Genomic DNA, 19079 nt, shown 5'->3' on the forward strand with positions numbered 1-19079 from the left:
CCTGGACAGGTGGGGGTGCTTGCTCACAATTATTCATGCCACAGTCATTTTCTAATTAGATTAGCGTGAGTTCTAGTTCCATCTTAGGTGCAAAACCAGCAGGGTGACCTTGGGCTACTTGCTCTTTCTCTTAGTCCTAGAAAGTAAGTGCTGGAAGTAAAATCCAGGCTGCTTCCAAGCCAGGAGAAAGACGCAGGAGCTAATGAATTTGGAGGCAGGCTGCAGGAAAGGAGATCTCCATTTATTTAGAAATCAGAAGCAAAGTGAGTCAGCATCAGTGAAGTGACTCAGCATCAGTTCTGGGACAGCTGACAGCCTGGCATGGGGAGTAGAGTGATTTTTATATCCTTTTGGACCTTTGAGATTGAGGTGCCTGGAGGGGTTATTTGATTAGATTACTAATGTGCCTTTCTGCATTCTTATTGTCCCTATTTGGTTTCCTTAGTGGTGGTCAGGGTAAAGGCTAGCCTTGGAGAAATGGGGGGGGGGATGTAAACTCTATTGTTCTGACCGAGGCTTCCCAAGAGTATGAAGCAAACTACTTGTCCCTACAAAAACCCCTTTTATTAACTTACTGTGAATTCTTCTCATTCACATCCAGCAAAGTCTTTCAAGGGATGATTTACAGTCACAAACCTTATCTGGCTTGGAGAGGTAACACACATCGGTATCTGCAAAACTTGTCAAGGAGTTTCGGAGAGTCACAAACCAATTAAGCAAACTAATTGTCTCCTGCAAACTCCACTCCATTTTGCTCATCTTTATTCCCTATGGGAGGAGCCATTCATTGTCCATCTGTGACCTTACTCCCAAGTTAACCCCTGTTCCTTAGCTGTTCCCTTTGTCTGCCAACTCTGCACATGTGCACACTGGGAACAGGCTCCAGTTGTTTTCTGCCTCACTGATGTCTGATTCTGAAGGCAGCTGATAACTGTCAGATGGCTCTGCCCCCCGCCTCTGCCTCCGACACAGAGCCCTCATCAGAGCCTTTCCTGGACTCCAGGACTGGCTCATGTCCCTCCTCACTGTCCAAATCTACTGCCAGCTCTACTGGCCGCTGGCGGCCCACAACATCTATGTGGCTTTGTGTTTTCTGACTTAAACCTGTCAATTCAGCCTGTCTCCATCTTCTAACTGGGGCTTACTTGAGGCCTTTCTGGCTGGGAGACAGGAATTGCTTTAGCTTCTGTGGATGTTTTTTTCTTTGCCTTCTCTGGGGACATAACAATAAAGGAGGGGGGGGCGTGTCTTATGATTTTTCCTACACAGGCAATGGAAAAATCACTTCTGAAATATTGCCAAGAAAACTCCAGGGACAATTATTGGAAAAAATATCCTTCTGGTTTCAGTTCCAAGTGAGGGAAAGGACACTGGATTCATGGAAGTTGCTTGGAAAGAAGGTTTAATGATGGACAGGATCACATGGCTTGAGGTCCTGAACAGAAAAGGGAAGAGATGTTGAGAGTACCCTGGTTTTACGTCCTCTCTGGGCTTTTGAATTTGAGCTGGTATTCTGATTGGTTGTCAGACTCCCATGGGGCCATGCAACTCTGTAGGTTGTCTGTGTCCCAGGCTTGGTTGAGCCTTGCTGGGTGATGATGTAATGAAAGGGTTTTGGGATTCCTATTATGACTCTGCCTGAAGTAGGTAGATCTTTGTTATGTAGAATAGACTGACTCAGGCCATAATGGCCCATTGACGAAGGTGGGAGGGCGTCTGAGTTTCTGTCTCCCTTTTAGGGGAAATATTATGCCCCTTTAATTTTTCCTAAAATATTTCATTTCTCTAGGAGAGAGGTGGTGCTAACTTCCTATACTACACAGGCAATGGAAAAATCAATTGTGAAATCTTGCCAAGAAAACGGCAGGGACTAGTCCAGGCAATCACCAGGAGTCAACAATGACTTCAAGGCACCCAAACAAAATGCTCTTTACAATGCTGCTCTTGAAGACTACCCCGAAGCTGCAATTGATCCAGAATGCAATAGCACATGCACTTTTGGGCACCCTAAGATTTGTCCAAGTAACACCATTGCAGCAATGGGCTGCATTACTTTTTAGTTGTTTCCCAGGTACAATTTAAGGCGCCGATTATCACCTTTAAAGCCCTCCATGGCATAGATTATTTGTGGAAATGTCTCTCCCTGAGGATATCTGTTCATACCACTTGGTTATATAATGATGGCTGAACTCCAAGTCTTTTCCCTTAAATGTTGTCATCTAATCCGGCCTTGGAGGCCCACCTTCTCCATAGCCACCCCACCATGTTCCAATAGTTTCTCACCTGATACTTGAGGAACCACTAACATTTTTGCCTTCCCTGGCTAGAAAGTGGCTTTTCTGCACTGAGCTAGGGTGGGGATTGAGTCAGGAGCTTAATAATTTGGTAGGTTTGACTCTTGAATGGAACAGTTGATTTGTTTTGCCTCTATTGTTTTTATTGTTTACGTGACATTGCTCTATTTGAGATGGGTAATCATGTAAGTTTTTTAAATAAATTGTAGAAAAATATTAGAACGTCTATATTTCTGTACAGCATCCCATAATTTTTAAGCAGCATGTTTTAAAATACTCTTTGTACAATAGTGGATGTATATATATATCCATTTACTTCATGCCTGGTAGCTGTGAGGGTCTGGATGGGCTGTAGGCTTCAGCTCAGCTAGCACGGCTGAGCAGTTTTGGGTTTGGAGGCCTGCCAGTTCTAGATTGATGCCATCTTTGGTGCTGGGTGGGATTGCACTGCCCCAAGCAACTGGTGTGCAACTTGGAAGATCCTCCTGGACTTACAACTCCTTTTCCCGAATGCCATCATTCTGCTTAACAATTAATTCACACATTGTCAAATAATTTACCAAGACAGTATTACTATTATTTTTCTCTTACTTCCTATATATATATCTCTCTTCCCACTTATGACTATAACCATGTTGCTTGTATCTTTCAATTTATATTGTTTTTATTTGTTTCCTGGTATGATTTGATAGCTTATTAGTAATCTTAACTATCACTAAGTGTTGTATCTTGATTCTTGGTGAATGTATTCGATTTTATTTTTGTTTATGTACACTGAAAAATTCCTTGTGTGTCCAATCACACTTGGCCAATAAAGAATTCTATTATATTCTATTCTAGATGGCAATCATAGCTAAGAGGGACTTTGCACAGCCTTGCTTGGATGCCACTCAACACAGGGCTGCCCTTGAAGAGTATGTGGAAACTTCAGCTGGTGCAAAATACAGTGGTGTGGGCAGTCACATGTGTGATTTTAGAATAATACACCTCTGCAAGATTATGGGTTCGTTCGGCCAGTTTATTTTTGTGGGTGGATGGACACGCAATTTAAAACCAAGAAATAACAATATTGAAGGGTGCTCTACAATAAAAAGCATTGAATATTTATTTAAAATGTTAAAGATTAAATAATATAAAATATTAAAACGCTAGGTGAGAACATTAGAGATTACAAATAATGGACTCCCATCGACTAATCATTTTACAGAGATGTTGGTGGCGGGGAGCCTAACATGAAGAAAAGAAGCGGGGAATAAAAGCTATAAATTCAAAGCTTCAGTCAGGTCTTTTCTGACGTTTTATTGCAAACGACCAAAGCATCCTCTTCGCACCGAACGTGTGTTGTGGAATTTCTCATCACCCCCCCTCATCAGAGGCGGTAACCGTAGCAACCGACGCCAAACACGGAGGGAGGCGGGCTAACGGACCGTCTTTTGACTTCCTCTTGTCGCCGATTGAAAGAGCCGGCTGCCAATCAAAGACGGCGAGTTCGACGGTTGGCCAAAAAGCTTTCCGGAACGGGTTAGCCAGAATGCGCTTCTCTTTTCCGTTTCCGGTCGCCTTCGTAGGAGTGCGTGCTGAGGCGAGCCGAGCGGCCCTGAAAAGGAAAGGGAGCATCTCAGTCGAGCGATCCCGGCGTCATGGGGGCCAGCGGGGAAGAGGCTGCCGACCACGAGGAGCGATTCGATGGCATGTTGCTCGCCATGGCCCAGCAGCACCAGGGCGGCGTGCGTGAGGTAAAATGGAGGGGAGGAGCGGGCGGTCCTTCTTCCCTTCCATTTTGGAGCCCCTCCGCCTCGGAGTTCTTTCCTTCCCTCGCGGAATCACAGCGGGGGAGAGATGGTGGCTGTCCCCCTTGGGAATCCCCCGGAGCATCTCACATGAGGAGAGGGAGACGGTTGGTCTGAGGCGGCATCAATTGCAGGCCTGTCCTCTTCTTCGGCGAAATTAACGCTCAGACGAGCCCAATAAACGTCCCGTCCCATCCCAATTCACCAAGACAAAGTTCCGTATGAAATCCCCGAAGCGGTTTTTAAAAACGTTGAACTTGTATCTCTGTTTCGGGGAAAGGCGAGGAAGGTGAGGCTGTTATCTGAGTCTATATGGGGTGAAAGTTCCCATGTTGAACGGTAGCATCTGGAAAGGATTAAGTAATATAAAATAATACATTTTGTGTTTGTGTGTATGAATATATATGTATATATTTGAATCTCTATATATATGTATGTGTGTGTGTCTGTATATATATGTATGTGTATATGTATGTATATATGTATGTATGTGTATGTATATGTATACAATACAAAACAATACAATACAATAGCAGAGTTGGAAGGGACCTTGGAGGTCTTCTAGTCCAACCCCCTGCCTAGGCAGGAAACCCTATATAGTTTCAGACAAATGGCTGTCCAACATCTTCTTAAAGACTTCCAGTGCTGAAGCATTCACAACTTCTGGAGGCAACTTCTGTTCCACTGATTAATTGTTCCAACTGCCAGGAAATTCCTCCTCAGTTCTAAGTTGCTTCTCTCCTTGATTAGTTTCCACTCATTGCTTCTTGTTCTACTCTCAGGTGCTTTGGAGAATAGCTTGACTCACTCTTCTTTGTGGCAACCCCTGAGATAATTGGAACACTGCTATCAGGTCTCCCCTTGTCCTTCTTTTCATTAAACTAGTTCCTGCAACCGTTCTTCATATGTTTTAGCCTCCAGTCCCCTAATCGTCTTTGTTGCTCTTCTCTGCACTCTTTCTATAGTCTCCACATCTTTTCTACATTGTGGCGACCAAAACTGAATGCAGCATTCCAAGAGTGGCCTTACCAAGGCATTATAAAGTGGTATTAACACTTTACGTGATCTTGATTCTATCCTTCTGTTTATGTAGCCCTTATGTTTGTGTGTGTGTGTATACATATATACATATATACATACGCACATACACACACACACCATCTGGAAAGGACTAGAATTAAAAATAAAAACAATGTTGGGATAAAAAGTGCTACTTTTTAGTTGTGCTTCTAGATGTTTTGTTGTGATTTAGTGGTTCCCATGGAATTTTAAGACTGGCACAGTTTCTCCTGTGATTGGTGGCCACTGTAATACTAATGCCTTCCAGAAAATATCCCTGATGAATTATCTCTTTGACAGTCTGTATCTTGGCTACCAGTAATCTGCAGCTCTTTTTTATTCTGGACTAGTTATAGCCCAAATGGCCATATTGTATAGTGGTTCATAGTTGTACAATACTGCTATTCAGAGCCTCCAGTTGAAAATGAAAGAACTGGATCTCTGTAGAATAGGAATAGAATTCTTTACTGGCCAAGTGTGATTGGACACACAAGGAATTTGTCTTTGGTGCATATGCTCTCTGTGTACATAAAAGAAAAAATACATTCATCATGAATCATATGGTACAACACAAGAAAATCATAGGGTACAAATAAGCAATCAGATCATACTAGGAAACCATCAATATAAATGGTAAGGATACAAGCAACAAAGTTACAGTCATACAGTCATAAGTGGAGGAGATGGGTGATGGGAACAAGAAGATTAATAGTAATAGTAATGCAGACTTAATAAATACATTCGAGAGATGGAATTTATGAACCAAGCTATGCTGTGGCTTGCTTAATGGTGGCTTATTGAAAGGGTCAAAACCAAACACAGCGGGCCATTGAGGAATGGCTTGTTTCTTGGTATGAATCTGCATTCTTTGCTTGCAATTTGTATTATACCCATTGAACTTTTTTGGTTATTTTTTTGTAATGCAGATTGGAATTTGCATTTAATTTATTCTGTGTTTGTGTACCGCAGAGGTCATTGGAACCCTCATGATTTACTGGTGAAAGTGTTGGACATAGAATGGGAGATGCATGTTCAAATCCATCCTTAGGCATGGAAGCTCAGTGAGTGACCTCAGACCAGTCATATATTCTCAACCTACCTCACAATTTGGGAGAATGGGATTAGATGAAGTACACCTCCTGAGTGAAAGGCAAAATACAAATTTAACAAATATAATGCAACTCTCCATTGGCTTTTAGATGTATCTGCCATCCTTCCAATAAAGTGTCATGGGCCATAGCAGTTTAACATTTGAAGTATATCCCATTAAAAACTCTACTGTTATTTATTTCCTAATCTCTTTGCTGTTGATATTTTGGTGTCATTGAGTATGTTTCTGTGCTACTCAATTCCTAAAAGATCTGCCTACAGCTTGCCTACTGTAAAAGTATAACAGCACAATGATCATCACAGTGTAATGAAAAAAAAATCAATTGACTATATCCCACCCAGTGAAGGTAAACTGTTCTAATATGTATACACACAAATACTTGTTCTTATATACCTTATATCCCCGGGATGGCGAACCTCTGGCACACATGCCACAGGTGGAACACGGAGCCATTTGTAAGGGCACGCAAGGCATTGCCCTGTCAGCTGGCCAGCAGGCATGTGTGCGCTGGCCATCTGACTTTAGCCTTTTTTTAAAGGCCATTTTTCGCCCTCCCCAGGCTCCTAGAAAGCCTCTGAAGCCTGGGAAGGGCAAAAAAAGCATGCAAAAAATGGGGGTTCGCGCCTGCCATGCGTGCATGCGCGCTGGGGTTCGCGCATTGCATTTTGGGTGCAGCACGCCCACACATGACCCCCCTTGCGCTCCCCCCACTTTTGGCATGCAAGCCAAAAAAGGTTCGCCATCTCTGGTATATCCCATACTTGTATAATTCATATAACTGAGCCGAGGTGGCGCAGTGGTTAGAGTGCAGTACTGCAGGCTATTTCAGCTGACTGCTATCTGTAGTTCGGCAGTTCAAATCTCACCAGTTCAAGGTTGACTCAGCCTTCCATCCTTCCGAGGTGGGTGAAATGAGGACCCAGACTGTGGGGGCAATATGCTGATTCTGTAAACCGCTTAGAGAGGGCTGAAAGCCCCATGAAGCAGTATATAAGTCTAACTGCTATTGCTATATACATTCCACAGCGAGAGAGACTTTATGATGGATTCATACGTTGAACAAAATAAATTAATTGAATATTTAGAGTGGGAAAAAATTACATAATTTTGTCAATATTTTTTATTTTTCAGCAGTAATATAATAGATTGCAGCTAAAGTCTTCTGGCACCTATTGCATATAGTGGAATAGGCATGCATTCTATAAAATTTGTCAAGGAAATCTTAAAAGAGAATGTGTCACTTTCTCTTATTGCCTAGCACGTGGGGAACTTCCCTAGGTTTGCATTTAGCCTTAATTAATTAATTAATTATTAAAGGAAATGCCACTTCATGCAGTTATAATGCTATAGAATATCCCACTGCTGAACTTCTAGATAATTTCTAAAAGGCCTGAGGTTAATATAACAATAAAAAGTTGGCCAGTGGCTGACATGAAATTTCATACAGATTTATAAATTATAATAGTAGAAAATTCAGTTCAGAAAGGCTTTACAAAGTCCTTTCCTATTGACTTGGTTCCCCTTACCAGTGGAAGCATTCGCTGGCTGGGGAATTCTGGGAGTTGAAGTCCGGACATCTTCAAGTTGCCAAGGTTGAGAAACACTGATCTACCAGGTAGAATAGTCAGTCTACCAGATGGAAACCCATGCTTGTTTTGACAGACCAGTTGATCCTTTAAGCTGTTGGCTTTATTTGAAAAGGTGTATAAAAAAGTATCATTGGGCACAACTCAGTGGGTTACGGTACCTGGTGCCGGGAGCACCAGGTACCATTCTGGTACGGTGCTCCGGAGCGCCCGCCCGCACTCCTTACCGGTATTTGAGGTTTTGGGGGCTTCTGCACACGGAGCATATAGTATTGCGGGCAATAAGTATGCATGTGTGCACTGTGCGCATTCATGTGGCATGTGGTGCGCATGCATGTGGCATCTGGTGCCATTGCACCGTACTGGTTGCACCGAGATCCGGAACTCACCACTGGCACAACTGCATTAAAAACTCAATCGGGGATCCATTATTGAGATAGTTTGTTCAGAACATTAACAAGCTATCTCAATAATGATCTACATTATTATCTACATTAAGGTGGAATACTGTAGTAAAAAAGTTTTCAGGGTGATGTTAAAATGTTTTGGTTGGTCAAACTTCCTTGAATGGATATTTGTTCTAAAATAATTGAGTCTGGAGTAGTTTATTAAATGTTGTATCCTGGGGGAGCAGACAAATCACTAGTATTACCAAAATAGTATTGCTTATGTTATCTAGTCTATAATATTTGTATCCTGCCTTTACTTTTGTACAACTCGGGGCAGGATATATAATGCTCCTACCTCCTATTTTTTCCCCAGCACAACCCTGTGAGGTGGGCTAAGCTAAGACTGTCTAGTCCGAAGTCACATAGTCAGTTTTCCTACCTAAGGGAGGACTAAAACTCAATGTCTCCCCAATTTTGACTCCAACACCTTAACCAGTACGCTAAACAGGCTCTGCACAAGCAACCTGGGTAGGTGGGTCACTTCTATATATATTTTTATGTAAAAATATGTTCATGTAGGTTGAAATGTGAACTGCTTATCCTTGATTATGGTACTTTCATTTCTTACAGCTTGTGAATACCTTTTTCAGTTTCCTGAGACGCAAAACTGATTTCTTTGTGGGGGGAGAAGAAGGTGCTGCTGAGAAGGTATATGATTCAGTTTATAAAGTTCTTTTTATCTTTAAGGAAGATTGAAATCTTTCCCACAGTGTTCTTTTAAATCTCCCATTTTTCTTTGATTTTGTTATATTGCAATTCCATCCCACTCAGTTGCTGGCTCTGGAAAGAAATTGGAGAGGCCACATTATCTAATGTCTGACCTTAATTGAGCAGGTTTATTTCAGAGTATGACAATAACGGATGGTTTGGGTTATTTTGTTTGGTTAAGCTTTGGCTGGTTGAAAAGCTAGCATGTCAAAAAATGTATTGGTCTGACTCAGACACCTGAGGATCAATAATACCAGTTTATTTTATTTGTTCTCTCCTGGAAAGTACTAAGTCCACTTCTTCAACAGTGGTTTGTTCCCAAAGAGCAGAGTTTCTCTAACCCGATTTTGTGAAATGTTCTACATGATCCACTCTATTCCAAATCACTCTCTGTTTCACTGATGCGGCAGTATGACAAATCATTTTTTATTTTAACAACCCTTCCGTAAGTGTTCCAAACCATGTTTTGTGAACTTTTGAGGGGAGGGAATGAATAATTTGTAATCCATTCAGTATGTGTGAGCAGTTTAATTAGTACATTTAATTTATGAAACTAGATTTTAAAAATATGCTCAAGAAATTTTATATATTTCTTCTAAATGTTATAATTACTTACAAAGCCTTTCAAAAGTGGCTGTCACATCCCTGAAGGATGTACAGTGTTGACTCAAACGTTTTCTGTTTCTAATGGTGATACAGTATAGGAAATTGGAAAGTAATACTTACAGGTGTGTGTGTGTGTGTGTGTGTGTATGTATGTATGTATGTATGTATGTATATAATTTAAATCTTGTGGAATTAAGTAAACCTATAGGTAACCTAGTACAGCAGAAGTTAGGGAACAGAGTATACTTCCTCTATGGTGGTGCAATAGAAGAAGTATCTAAGAACAGTACTGTTTAAAATCTGTTTGCTCCTTAAATTAGTAAAATGAGCATTCCATGAAAGGAACAAAATCACTAGAATTTAAACTCAGATTTGTTAAATGAGGAAGCCAGCAATTACTAAGCTTTTATATAAAGACTAAAATATCCAGTTGTTCACCACTTAAAGAGCCTGTTTCTTCTGTCCCTTTTTTCAAATTTGCAGCCGTAGACAAGGTCAGAAGTTGGCATGCGTCTCCAACATGTCACCATCCAAAGGGCAAAATAGATTATACGTTACCAATTTCAGCACTTCTGTTCACGACCCTTGGCTGCTGCAGTAGCCATGAAGGTCACCCATCATTGGGAACCCTTGAAATTAAGCCAGTTATGCAGTCAAATGATTGTGTCACCACTTGGAGTAAATACACTGTAGCCCTGACCCTCAGGACTTGTCTAAATTGTGGACAAAGGCTGTTCTTTCCTACTGCAGATTCTTTGGAAAGGAGCGGATCAGTTTTATTATTCTAAAAAATTTTCAACAACTATACGTTTCCTGATACAGTCCTTTTTGGAGTAGAAACAAAATATTTAGGAGTAGTGAGTGTGACTCTTTGCCAAATAAACTTTACAGGTCTGACACTCTTAGCTCCCTGTAAAAACAAATTGGTGAGTGGGAGAGAATAGTTTTACAATGTGGGCTACAGTTTTAACTTTTTAAGTCTCAATCCTGATTTCCCTCATTGGAGGAATTTGGGGGCTGGGAGCAGTCCTGAACATTCTATCTTTTGAAAGAGATCCTCCATTTGTTTTTTATCTCTACCAAGAAAACTGCATGAATGCAGTCCCAGCTATAGAGCTTGAATTGAGATCATTTTTACTGCTTGTGTAATTGAGAACGGTCATGCCCATTACATTATTTTTCTATTCTCTCACCTCAGTTAATCACAGAGACTTTCAGTCGCCACAACAAACTTGCTCTAAAAGCCCAGAAAGAGAAGAAAGCTCGTCAAGAAGCAGAACAGCGGGAAAAAGCAGAACGAGCCGCCAAACTTGCCAAAGAAACTAAACAGGAAGACAGTGAGCCAAGGATTAAGGAGCTGACTGATGAGGAGGCAGAAAGATTGCAACTGGAAATAGACCAGGTATGAATCTGCTTCCCTCTATTGGTGGGGCATAATACAACAATGGTATATATAGAAAATCCCCTTTTTAATTTTTATGTGGCCCATTCAGTGCTATCGTTTGTATCGGATGTGAGTGATGAAATGGGATTACTGCTATCGCTAAGATGCTTCAATGTGCATATCACAAATAAAATGGGCTGATACTCTTTTGAAACAGAACAAAGAGAAGAAAGAAAATGATGCACCAGTCAAGTCTTCTGAAAAACAAGTGGAATCTCCTGAATCCAGCAAGCAAGTAATGTCTTTTTCAAGATTTTAGCTGCTGGCACAAAAGACAATTGCTGATCTGTTTTCTATATTATTGCTTTAAGATGGTTGAAAATAAGGAAGGTGTTATCCAGAATACTGTAACTAGAACATAAATTCTAGCATTTATTCAGGTATATGCCAGAGGACACCCCACCCCCCACCTTATCCCAAGATTGGATTTGGGCAAAAGGACCTTTGTGGTGTTTTTTTTTTTAAACCTGTCTTAAGCAGAAAAGACTTTGAAGAAAGTTGTACCCATATATGTAGAATAGCTGAATTGCCATCTCTATAAATAATGCAGTAAACAGAAAATACCAATCATTAAAAAGTTCTGAAAAATATTTTATGTACATTCCTATATTATATAAGGATACCGATGAAGAAGAGGAAGATGAGAAGGACAAAGGCAAACTTAAGCCAAACTCTGGAAATGGAGCAGACCTGCCAAACTACAGGTGGACACAAACTCTTTCTGAACTGGATGTAAGTTGTAGATTTTGAAGAACATGCTAAGTTTTACATAATAGTCTCTGATTTTTATGAGGAAAATGAATCAGTGAAATATTTAATTGTGATTCATAAGTCTCTTTTGGATAATAAAGGGGGGCGGAAATCTGACTGTGGGAATCTACGAATTAATGAATAGCTGCTTCACTTTCTTTTAGAATTGGCCATAGATATTATTCTGTGTCAGGAATAGAAGAGTAAGCAGAACTGTAATGAAATAGACTGTTATAAGTGTAGCTAAGAACCACAAAGATGGTGAGGAGTTTGCTATCAATGAAAAAGTTCAATAACTGAGTATGTTTAGGCTAAAGAAGAGAAGGCTAAGGAGACTTAAGGTAGTAGTTTTCTAGTACTTAAAGGGCTGTCACAGGGAAGGATCCTCTTACACTTGAGGGTAGGACAAGAACCAGGGGGTGGCAGCTTTACAGAACAATATTGAAACTTGAAATGAGGAATTCCCTGAACACAAGAAGTAATTTACAGTGGAACAGTTTGTCTCGTGAATCATGGGTGCTTCATCATTGGAAGTATTCAGATAAAGCCATTTATCTGCATTGGTTTGAGGATTCTTGTCCTTGGCAAGAGGGTAAATAGAAGACTTCCAAGGTCCCTTGCAATCCTAGGATTCTATTAATGGTGATGTTTATGTCTTCCCTGCTTGAGGTTTTCATGAAGAATTCACTGTTCTCTTTTCCTGTTTTCTCTAGTTGGCCATCCCATTCAATGTGAGCTTCAAACTGAAGGGAAAAGATATGGTGGTTGATATACAGAGGCGTCATCTGAAGGTGGGCTTAAAGGGCCACCCCCCCATGATTGATGGAGACCTATGCAATGAGGTGAAGGTGGAGGAGAGCTCATGGCTGATTGAGGATGGGAAAATAGTCACAGTGCACTTGGAAAAGGTACAAAGCAAATGTTTCTGGGTGTTAGTTAAATGATGATTTTGCAAGACTTCTCATATAAGGTGATTGCTTTATATTTAATACTTGTTAACCCCAAACAACATGCATGCAGTAATATTGTGATGAGACAGAAGAATATGATGCATCAGGATACATAAATCACAAAAGTTACGTTCTTATTGCATATGCCGCATCCAAAGAAGCTGATATATTCTACATAATAATATTTCTCTTTTCACTGTAGATCAACAAGATGGAATGGTGGAACAAGTTAGTCCAAACAGACCCAGAGATTAACACCAAGAAAATTAACCCTGAGAATTCAAAAGTGAGTGATTCTTTGGTCAGGTTTTGTTTTAACTCAAGAGTGTTGCTCGACCATTTGTGGCCCATATTTCACTTCTGGGTTGGATTGGTGACCTTGGTGGATGTAGGTGTGATCCAGGCAGGCACACTCTTCACATACATACAAGTTATCAGGGATTATTGCATGGCTGAGTGTTTTAACTCTGCGAACAACACCCCACCCCCCTGTGATTGCCACTGGAAGTAAGGAGTCATTCTAGCTGCTAATATGAACAAGGGTAGAGCAGATCCCTGCTGCTCACCTGCAACTTGGTATGGGTTAAAGTGGGTCAACACCCACAATTCAGAGAGGAGACAACCATGCACTGTCTTTATCCTCCTGTGATACCATGCACTGTCTTTATCCTCCTGTGATAGAGAAAGATTAGGGTCATTGAATTTCACAGACTGTTGAAATGTTTATTGTTAGCAGCACGATGGAATCCGTTACTTTATTGAATTGTAACCATAGTCTGTTTCAACAAATGGCAGCATCTGACTGACCATCCCAGGCAGGATTCCTTTTTGTTAGCTCTTTGAAGTAGATCAGGGCAAGGGGAAAAAAACAACTGTGGAGATTCCATGAATTTTATGCTATTGTAAGGTTTATTAACAGTTTGAAAGCCAATATAACAGCTTAACAGTTCACTCATACCTTTTTCAAGGTCAGCTCTTAATTCCTTTACAGCTAGTACTTAGATGTAAAACCTTTCCAGGGTGTAGTTTCCAAACACCCAAGAAGAAAGGAGTGGCAAACTGTTTTTTTTAAAAAAATAAAAAAACCTACTGTACAATCTAATGTGTATTTTCCTAAGCAAGTCAGTTTCTTTTTTACATGCTGCTCCTGGCGAGCAAAGACTTCCTCCTTCAAACATTTAGATAAGTTTCAACGGCTGTCTCTCTGGAGCTCTTGTTCAAGGTCTTGAAGAGCTGCAGCTGCTGCTGCTGCTGCTGCTGAATATACAGCCGTGAAAACCAGAAGACAGTTTTGGTGGTTGTGGGACCAAAGGGGGGGGGGGGGGGGGGGGATGGAATCAGCCTTTCCTTGCTATGTATACAAGTGTTATTAAGTTGGCTTTATTAACTGGTATCTAGAAAGTGAGCGACAAATGTATAAATTAATATGAATTTCTCTGATACATTTCTCTCAATTTCCAAGTTATCAGACTTAGATAGTGAAACACGCAGCATGGTTGAGAAAATGATGTATGATCAGCGACAGAAATCAATGGGGCTTCCGACATCGGACGAGCAGAAGAAGCAGGACATACTGAAAAAGTGAGTAAGGCCAGTTTTACACTGTGAAGAAGGGAGCATCAACTTAGTTTCCAGACTTGCCCTCTAATGGGAGGAAAGGGCTACAGCATTAATAGAGACAGCCCAACAAGTAAGTGCTGTGTAGAGACTACGAAGCCAGGCAGTACCATCTCGGCCTGAACTATGACGTGGTGTCTCTGCCTCTAATCTCCATGTGCCTCCAAGTCAGATAACACACCGCTCACTAGACAATCATGCATTTTATTGTTTTATTGCCCTGCTTGTCAGAGATCTCAGTAGAAGCTTCTGTGAGTAATTCCCCTGTTAAGGCCAGATAGGGTGATGTGCATCAAGTTGCAAGCGGGGTAATTAAAGGTCAAACGCTTTTCATCAGTCATTCTAAATAGCTCAAGCAGAGAAAAGGGATAAAGCCAGAAGTGGGGGCAATTTCTGTCTCTTTCCCTGGCTAATCTCCATAGGCACAGTGTCACAGCTTGGATATGAGGCCTTTTTCTAGTATCAGTAGTGGCGTATTCAAACAAGCAATGCTTTTCGGAAAATGTATAATTTTTGTTCTGGATGTTGCACTGCAGTTTAGCCCTTTCAGTCCACCAAGTTACGAGCTGTTTGCCTTCCACCTCCTTCCAAGCTCTCCACTGTGTCTCTTCTTTGGGTCTTAGTTCTTCCACTATGTGTGATATCATTAAGGGTGTTCTTAGTTAATAATTCAGCTATTTTACAGATTGGCTCATTAAGAAGTCTTGGAAAAGTGCCATTTGGCCCCAACGATATTCTTAATTTGTCTGTTAGCTCTAAAACTTTACCCTTTGCCCTTCTGCTGGGTAACGTTTTCAGATAGTGTGGAAAAGTGACCCCATGAAGTAGTCACAGTGTCCTCCCCCAGTAGGTTGGCTAAATAACATATCAGTAAATAAAACAATTTGGAGGTGGGGAGGGGGGAAATGGTGTGCTTTCAGGTGATCTTAGTAAGTGCTCTGAGCTTAGTAAGTTAGAGTCAGTTTTGTGAATAACTCCGTGCCCCTGTTTCTATGTATTTCAGTGGAGCAAGTTAGGGGGCAAAAGCCTTCCATATCTTTCTATAAAATGGGAGCTTTAGCCTGATCTTACATAAATGTAATTGGATGAACTCCACCAATTACATAGACTTCAAGAATGTAAAATAGCTTGAAACTAATAGGTAAAGGTTCCCCCTCGCACATATGTGCTAGTCGTTCTCGACCCTAGGGGGCAGTGCTCATTTCCATCTCAAAGCCGAAGAGCCAGTGCTGTCCGAAGATGTCTCCGTGGTCATGTGGCCAACATGACTAAATGCCAAAGGCGCACGGAGCTCTGTTACCTTCTCACCAAAGGTGGTCCCTATTTTTCTACTTGTATTGTTACATGCTTTCGAACTGCTAGGTTGGCAGAAGCAGGGACAAGTAACAGGAGCTCACTCTGTTGGGCGGCACTAGGGATTCCAACTGCTGAACTCCGACCTTCTGATCAACACGCTCAGCATCTTAGCCACTGAGCCACCACATTCCTTGAAAATAATTCTAAGTACTAAACATGATCTGATTCTGCTAACTGGCATTTGGTGAGACAATTGTAATGGGAAAAGGATGTCAGAAGTGCTATTTCTGAACAGTATGATTTCCAAAACCTCTAGTAAGAAATATCCCATTCAAACGATGCACAAACAAGAATATTTGCTTGCATTGGAAAATTCGTATTTGACCTAGAGCTAATCGTTCCTAAGGGCAATATCTGATTGATTTGTCATTGCCATTTTACAACTGTTGGGTTCCATAATGGAACAGTTTTACTGATAATGTGAAGGACAGAGCTGATGTGATTCTACACAAGTCATGGCCAGTAATGTCACAGTGATAGCTTATAAATTTGTTACCTAACAAAATGGGAGTTTCTGTATTTTACTATTCTATAATGTTATATTATTATAAATAATAATTGGATTATTTATTATTGCTTTTACATGGACTGTTCACTCCCCATTTTTTGAAATGCACATTGCTTCCGGAGACCAGTGTTTGATTGAAGAAAGAGAGAGAGAAGAAAGGAAAGAAAGAAAGAAAATAAATAAATTGTGGCTGAAATTGGATTAATAAGGGAAACTGGATTCCCTTATTACCTAATGATGTTTTGGGCATTATCCTTCTAAGGCAGGGCTGTCAAACTCCCAGCCCACAGGCCGGATGCGTCACATGCTGGCCACGCCTATGCCCTGTTTAGGGGGGGGGGAAAGTCCTGATATGTTACATGACGATGCTATGAGTTTGACACTCCTGTTCTAAGGCGGGGTCTCCAACTTGGCAACTTTAAGTCTGGTGGACTTCAACTCCCAGAATTCCCCAGCCAGCAAAGCTGGGAGTTGAAATCTGCCAGGCTTAAAGTTGCCAGGGTTGGAGATCCCTGTTCTAAGTATCTTTTCTGAGACCTTGTTTTATATACAGCAGCCAAACTATCTAACATCAACAATTAGAAACGTTTTCTTTCCAATTTGGGGGGGGGGGGGGAAGGGAACTGTGGCTGAGGAACATAAATGCTGGTATTCTTTATCCCTGTCAACTAATACTCCTTTCTCTCCCTTTTGCAGGTTCATGGAACAGCATCCTGAAATGGATTTTTCAAAAGCAAAATTCAATTAATACAATTACCCCTATTTTTTCCTCCTTTCCTGACAAACGTTCAAATTTTAAAGAGCAAGAAATACCTTTTGGATGATGCATACACTCACATCACTCCCATTTTGGGGTTAAAAAATACCATAGTTGTACTCCATATAGAATACTGCTTAGACTTCTGGATTTTCAGCATCAGTGATCAGAAGCCTGTTCTTCACCTTTCTAAGGCAATATTTTAGGGAGATGAAGGATTGAAATAATTGGGAACTGCATTACACAATAATTGCTTTCCCTTGGGCTTCTCTTAGCTTTGAAAAATATGGGAAGGTATCATTTAATTTTTTTTTAAATTTGGAGTTGATATTCACCCTTGATCATACTCTTGCTCCTAAATAAAGAGCTGGAAGGCTACCTTCAAAATAACGTCACTCTTTTGTTTCAAAAACCAAGGAACCATTACAGATATAACTCCGTATAACAACCAGGAACGGCTTCAAAATCAATCAAAGCACTGACAATCTTTAAAAATCTTTGGCATGTTCCCTTTGAGCCATTACTCCAAGGTGTAGCACTGGAAGAATGTATATTCTGGATATATACAGGTTGCTACTTAAAGGTTACAGTGAGGAGCAGCTTCATCACAGATCCATATATCTGACATTCGTTACTATTACTTCCAGAGTTAACATGGCAGTCATAAGTAGTGAAACCTGGAGTACATTCATTCAGGATTTGGGACAAATTGCAAGAATGCTAAGATCTTTAATAATGTGATACACTGGTCTTATTTTATGTTATTGTCCTTCACTGTTTCCCCAAGTCATTTTGTAACTTATCTCAGAGCTTTGATGGGAATAGACTCCAAGGTTTAGGAAGCTACAAAACGCTTCATTGTTCCTGTTGCAATATTGAAGTTGGGGAGTTTTAAATCCAGTCCGCATCCAAGGGAAATTAGGATGTGGCTATTATATCCCTGATTCCACCAGGGAATCTAAGGAGTTGTGCTCATCTTAAGCCAATCTCCTGAATTGTGTTGCTATGAGAAAATGAGATGCCAACAATAACTGAGGCTATTCTGCTGTTAAAGGGAACAAAATGAAGAAGAAGCAGATCTCTGGCTTCCTGAAAACGAGCTGTCTACCTTGTCAAATCTGTTTTTCCCCCCAGAATTGAACATGTCAGTCAAGAACATTTTGTTCTGTTTTGTTGCTTTCAGATAGCTCATATTTTGCATGCACGATTAAAAAGGTGGTGCTTTCACGCGTTTTCAAACTCATGATTATCAGGGTATCCAGAAGCAAGCTATCCAAGATGATTAGCAGCTCTAAATAAACTCCCCTGTACCTTTCTGCTCTCTCCAGTTAATCTGTTTGTCTGTGTTTTGACTGCACTGAAGAAAATGAACAACAATGGAATATAAGGCTACTTCCAGAATGCTAGATAGCCTCCAGCAATGTGTATATAAATTGGAGGAGGGGTGTATACTTTGGGTTTCCCACAGTAATGTCTTTTGAATGTTTTGGGAGTAGAGATCTCAGCATTTCAAGCCCCCGTGGCTGGGAGTTCTGAACCTTGGAGTTGTACCACATCTGGAGGAGTGAAAACATCTGGAAAAAATAGTTGATTTCCATCAGTTCTGGATTACCAGATCATCAAGCATTTTAGTGTTTCTTCCCTGCCAGAAACTACATGTTATTACTTCCTTATCAGACTGTGCAGACCAATGACCCAAGGGGGAAAATGGGCTTAATTCATTGGCATGTCAACTGAGGTAGTGTGCATGCTCCAAATCGCCCTTTTCTCTTGAATCTGGATTGCTAGAAGTAAAGGTTCCACTTGCACATAAGTGCTAGTCATTCCCGACTCTAGGGGGCGGTGCTCACCTCTTTCAATTCCGAAGACATTTCCGTGGTCATATGGCTGGCATGAGTAAACACTTAAGGTGCACCAAAAGTGGTTCCTATTTTTCTTACTTGCATTTTTATGTGGTTTCGAACTGCTAGGTTGGCAGAAGCTGGGACAAGTAACGGGAGCTCGCTCCGTTATGCGACACTAGGGATTTGAATTGCTGACCTTTCTGATCGACAAGCTCAGCGTCTTAGCCGCTGCATGACACAGCCTTATTTT

At 41.0% G+C, this 19079-nt stretch overlaps 1 protein-coding gene across 1 annotated transcript; it reads left to right on the top strand.

Annotated features, from left to right (window-relative positions):
* Window positions 1-3822: 3822 nt before the first annotated feature.
* Window positions 3823-18300, top strand: NUDC (nuclear distribution C, dynein complex regulator). Its single transcript, XM_032228046.1, has 9 exons — window positions 3823-4030; window positions 8860-8937; window positions 10802-11005; window positions 11205-11282; window positions 11666-11779; window positions 12511-12705; window positions 12950-13033; window positions 14210-14328; window positions 16925-18300. The coding sequence occupies exons 1-9, from the start codon at window positions 3935-3937 to the stop codon at window positions 16974-16976; spliced, it is 1020 nt and encodes a 339-aa protein (XP_032083937.1). The 5' UTR covers window positions 3823-3934; the 3' UTR covers window positions 16977-18300.
* The last annotated feature ends 779 nt before the right edge of the window (window positions 18301-19079 follow it).

This window comes from Thamnophis elegans, chromosome 12 (genome assembly GCF_009769535.1).
Source record: "Thamnophis elegans isolate rThaEle1 chromosome 12, rThaEle1.pri, whole genome shotgun sequence".
NCBI lineage: Eukaryota > Metazoa > Chordata > Lepidosauria > Squamata > Colubridae > Thamnophis > Thamnophis elegans.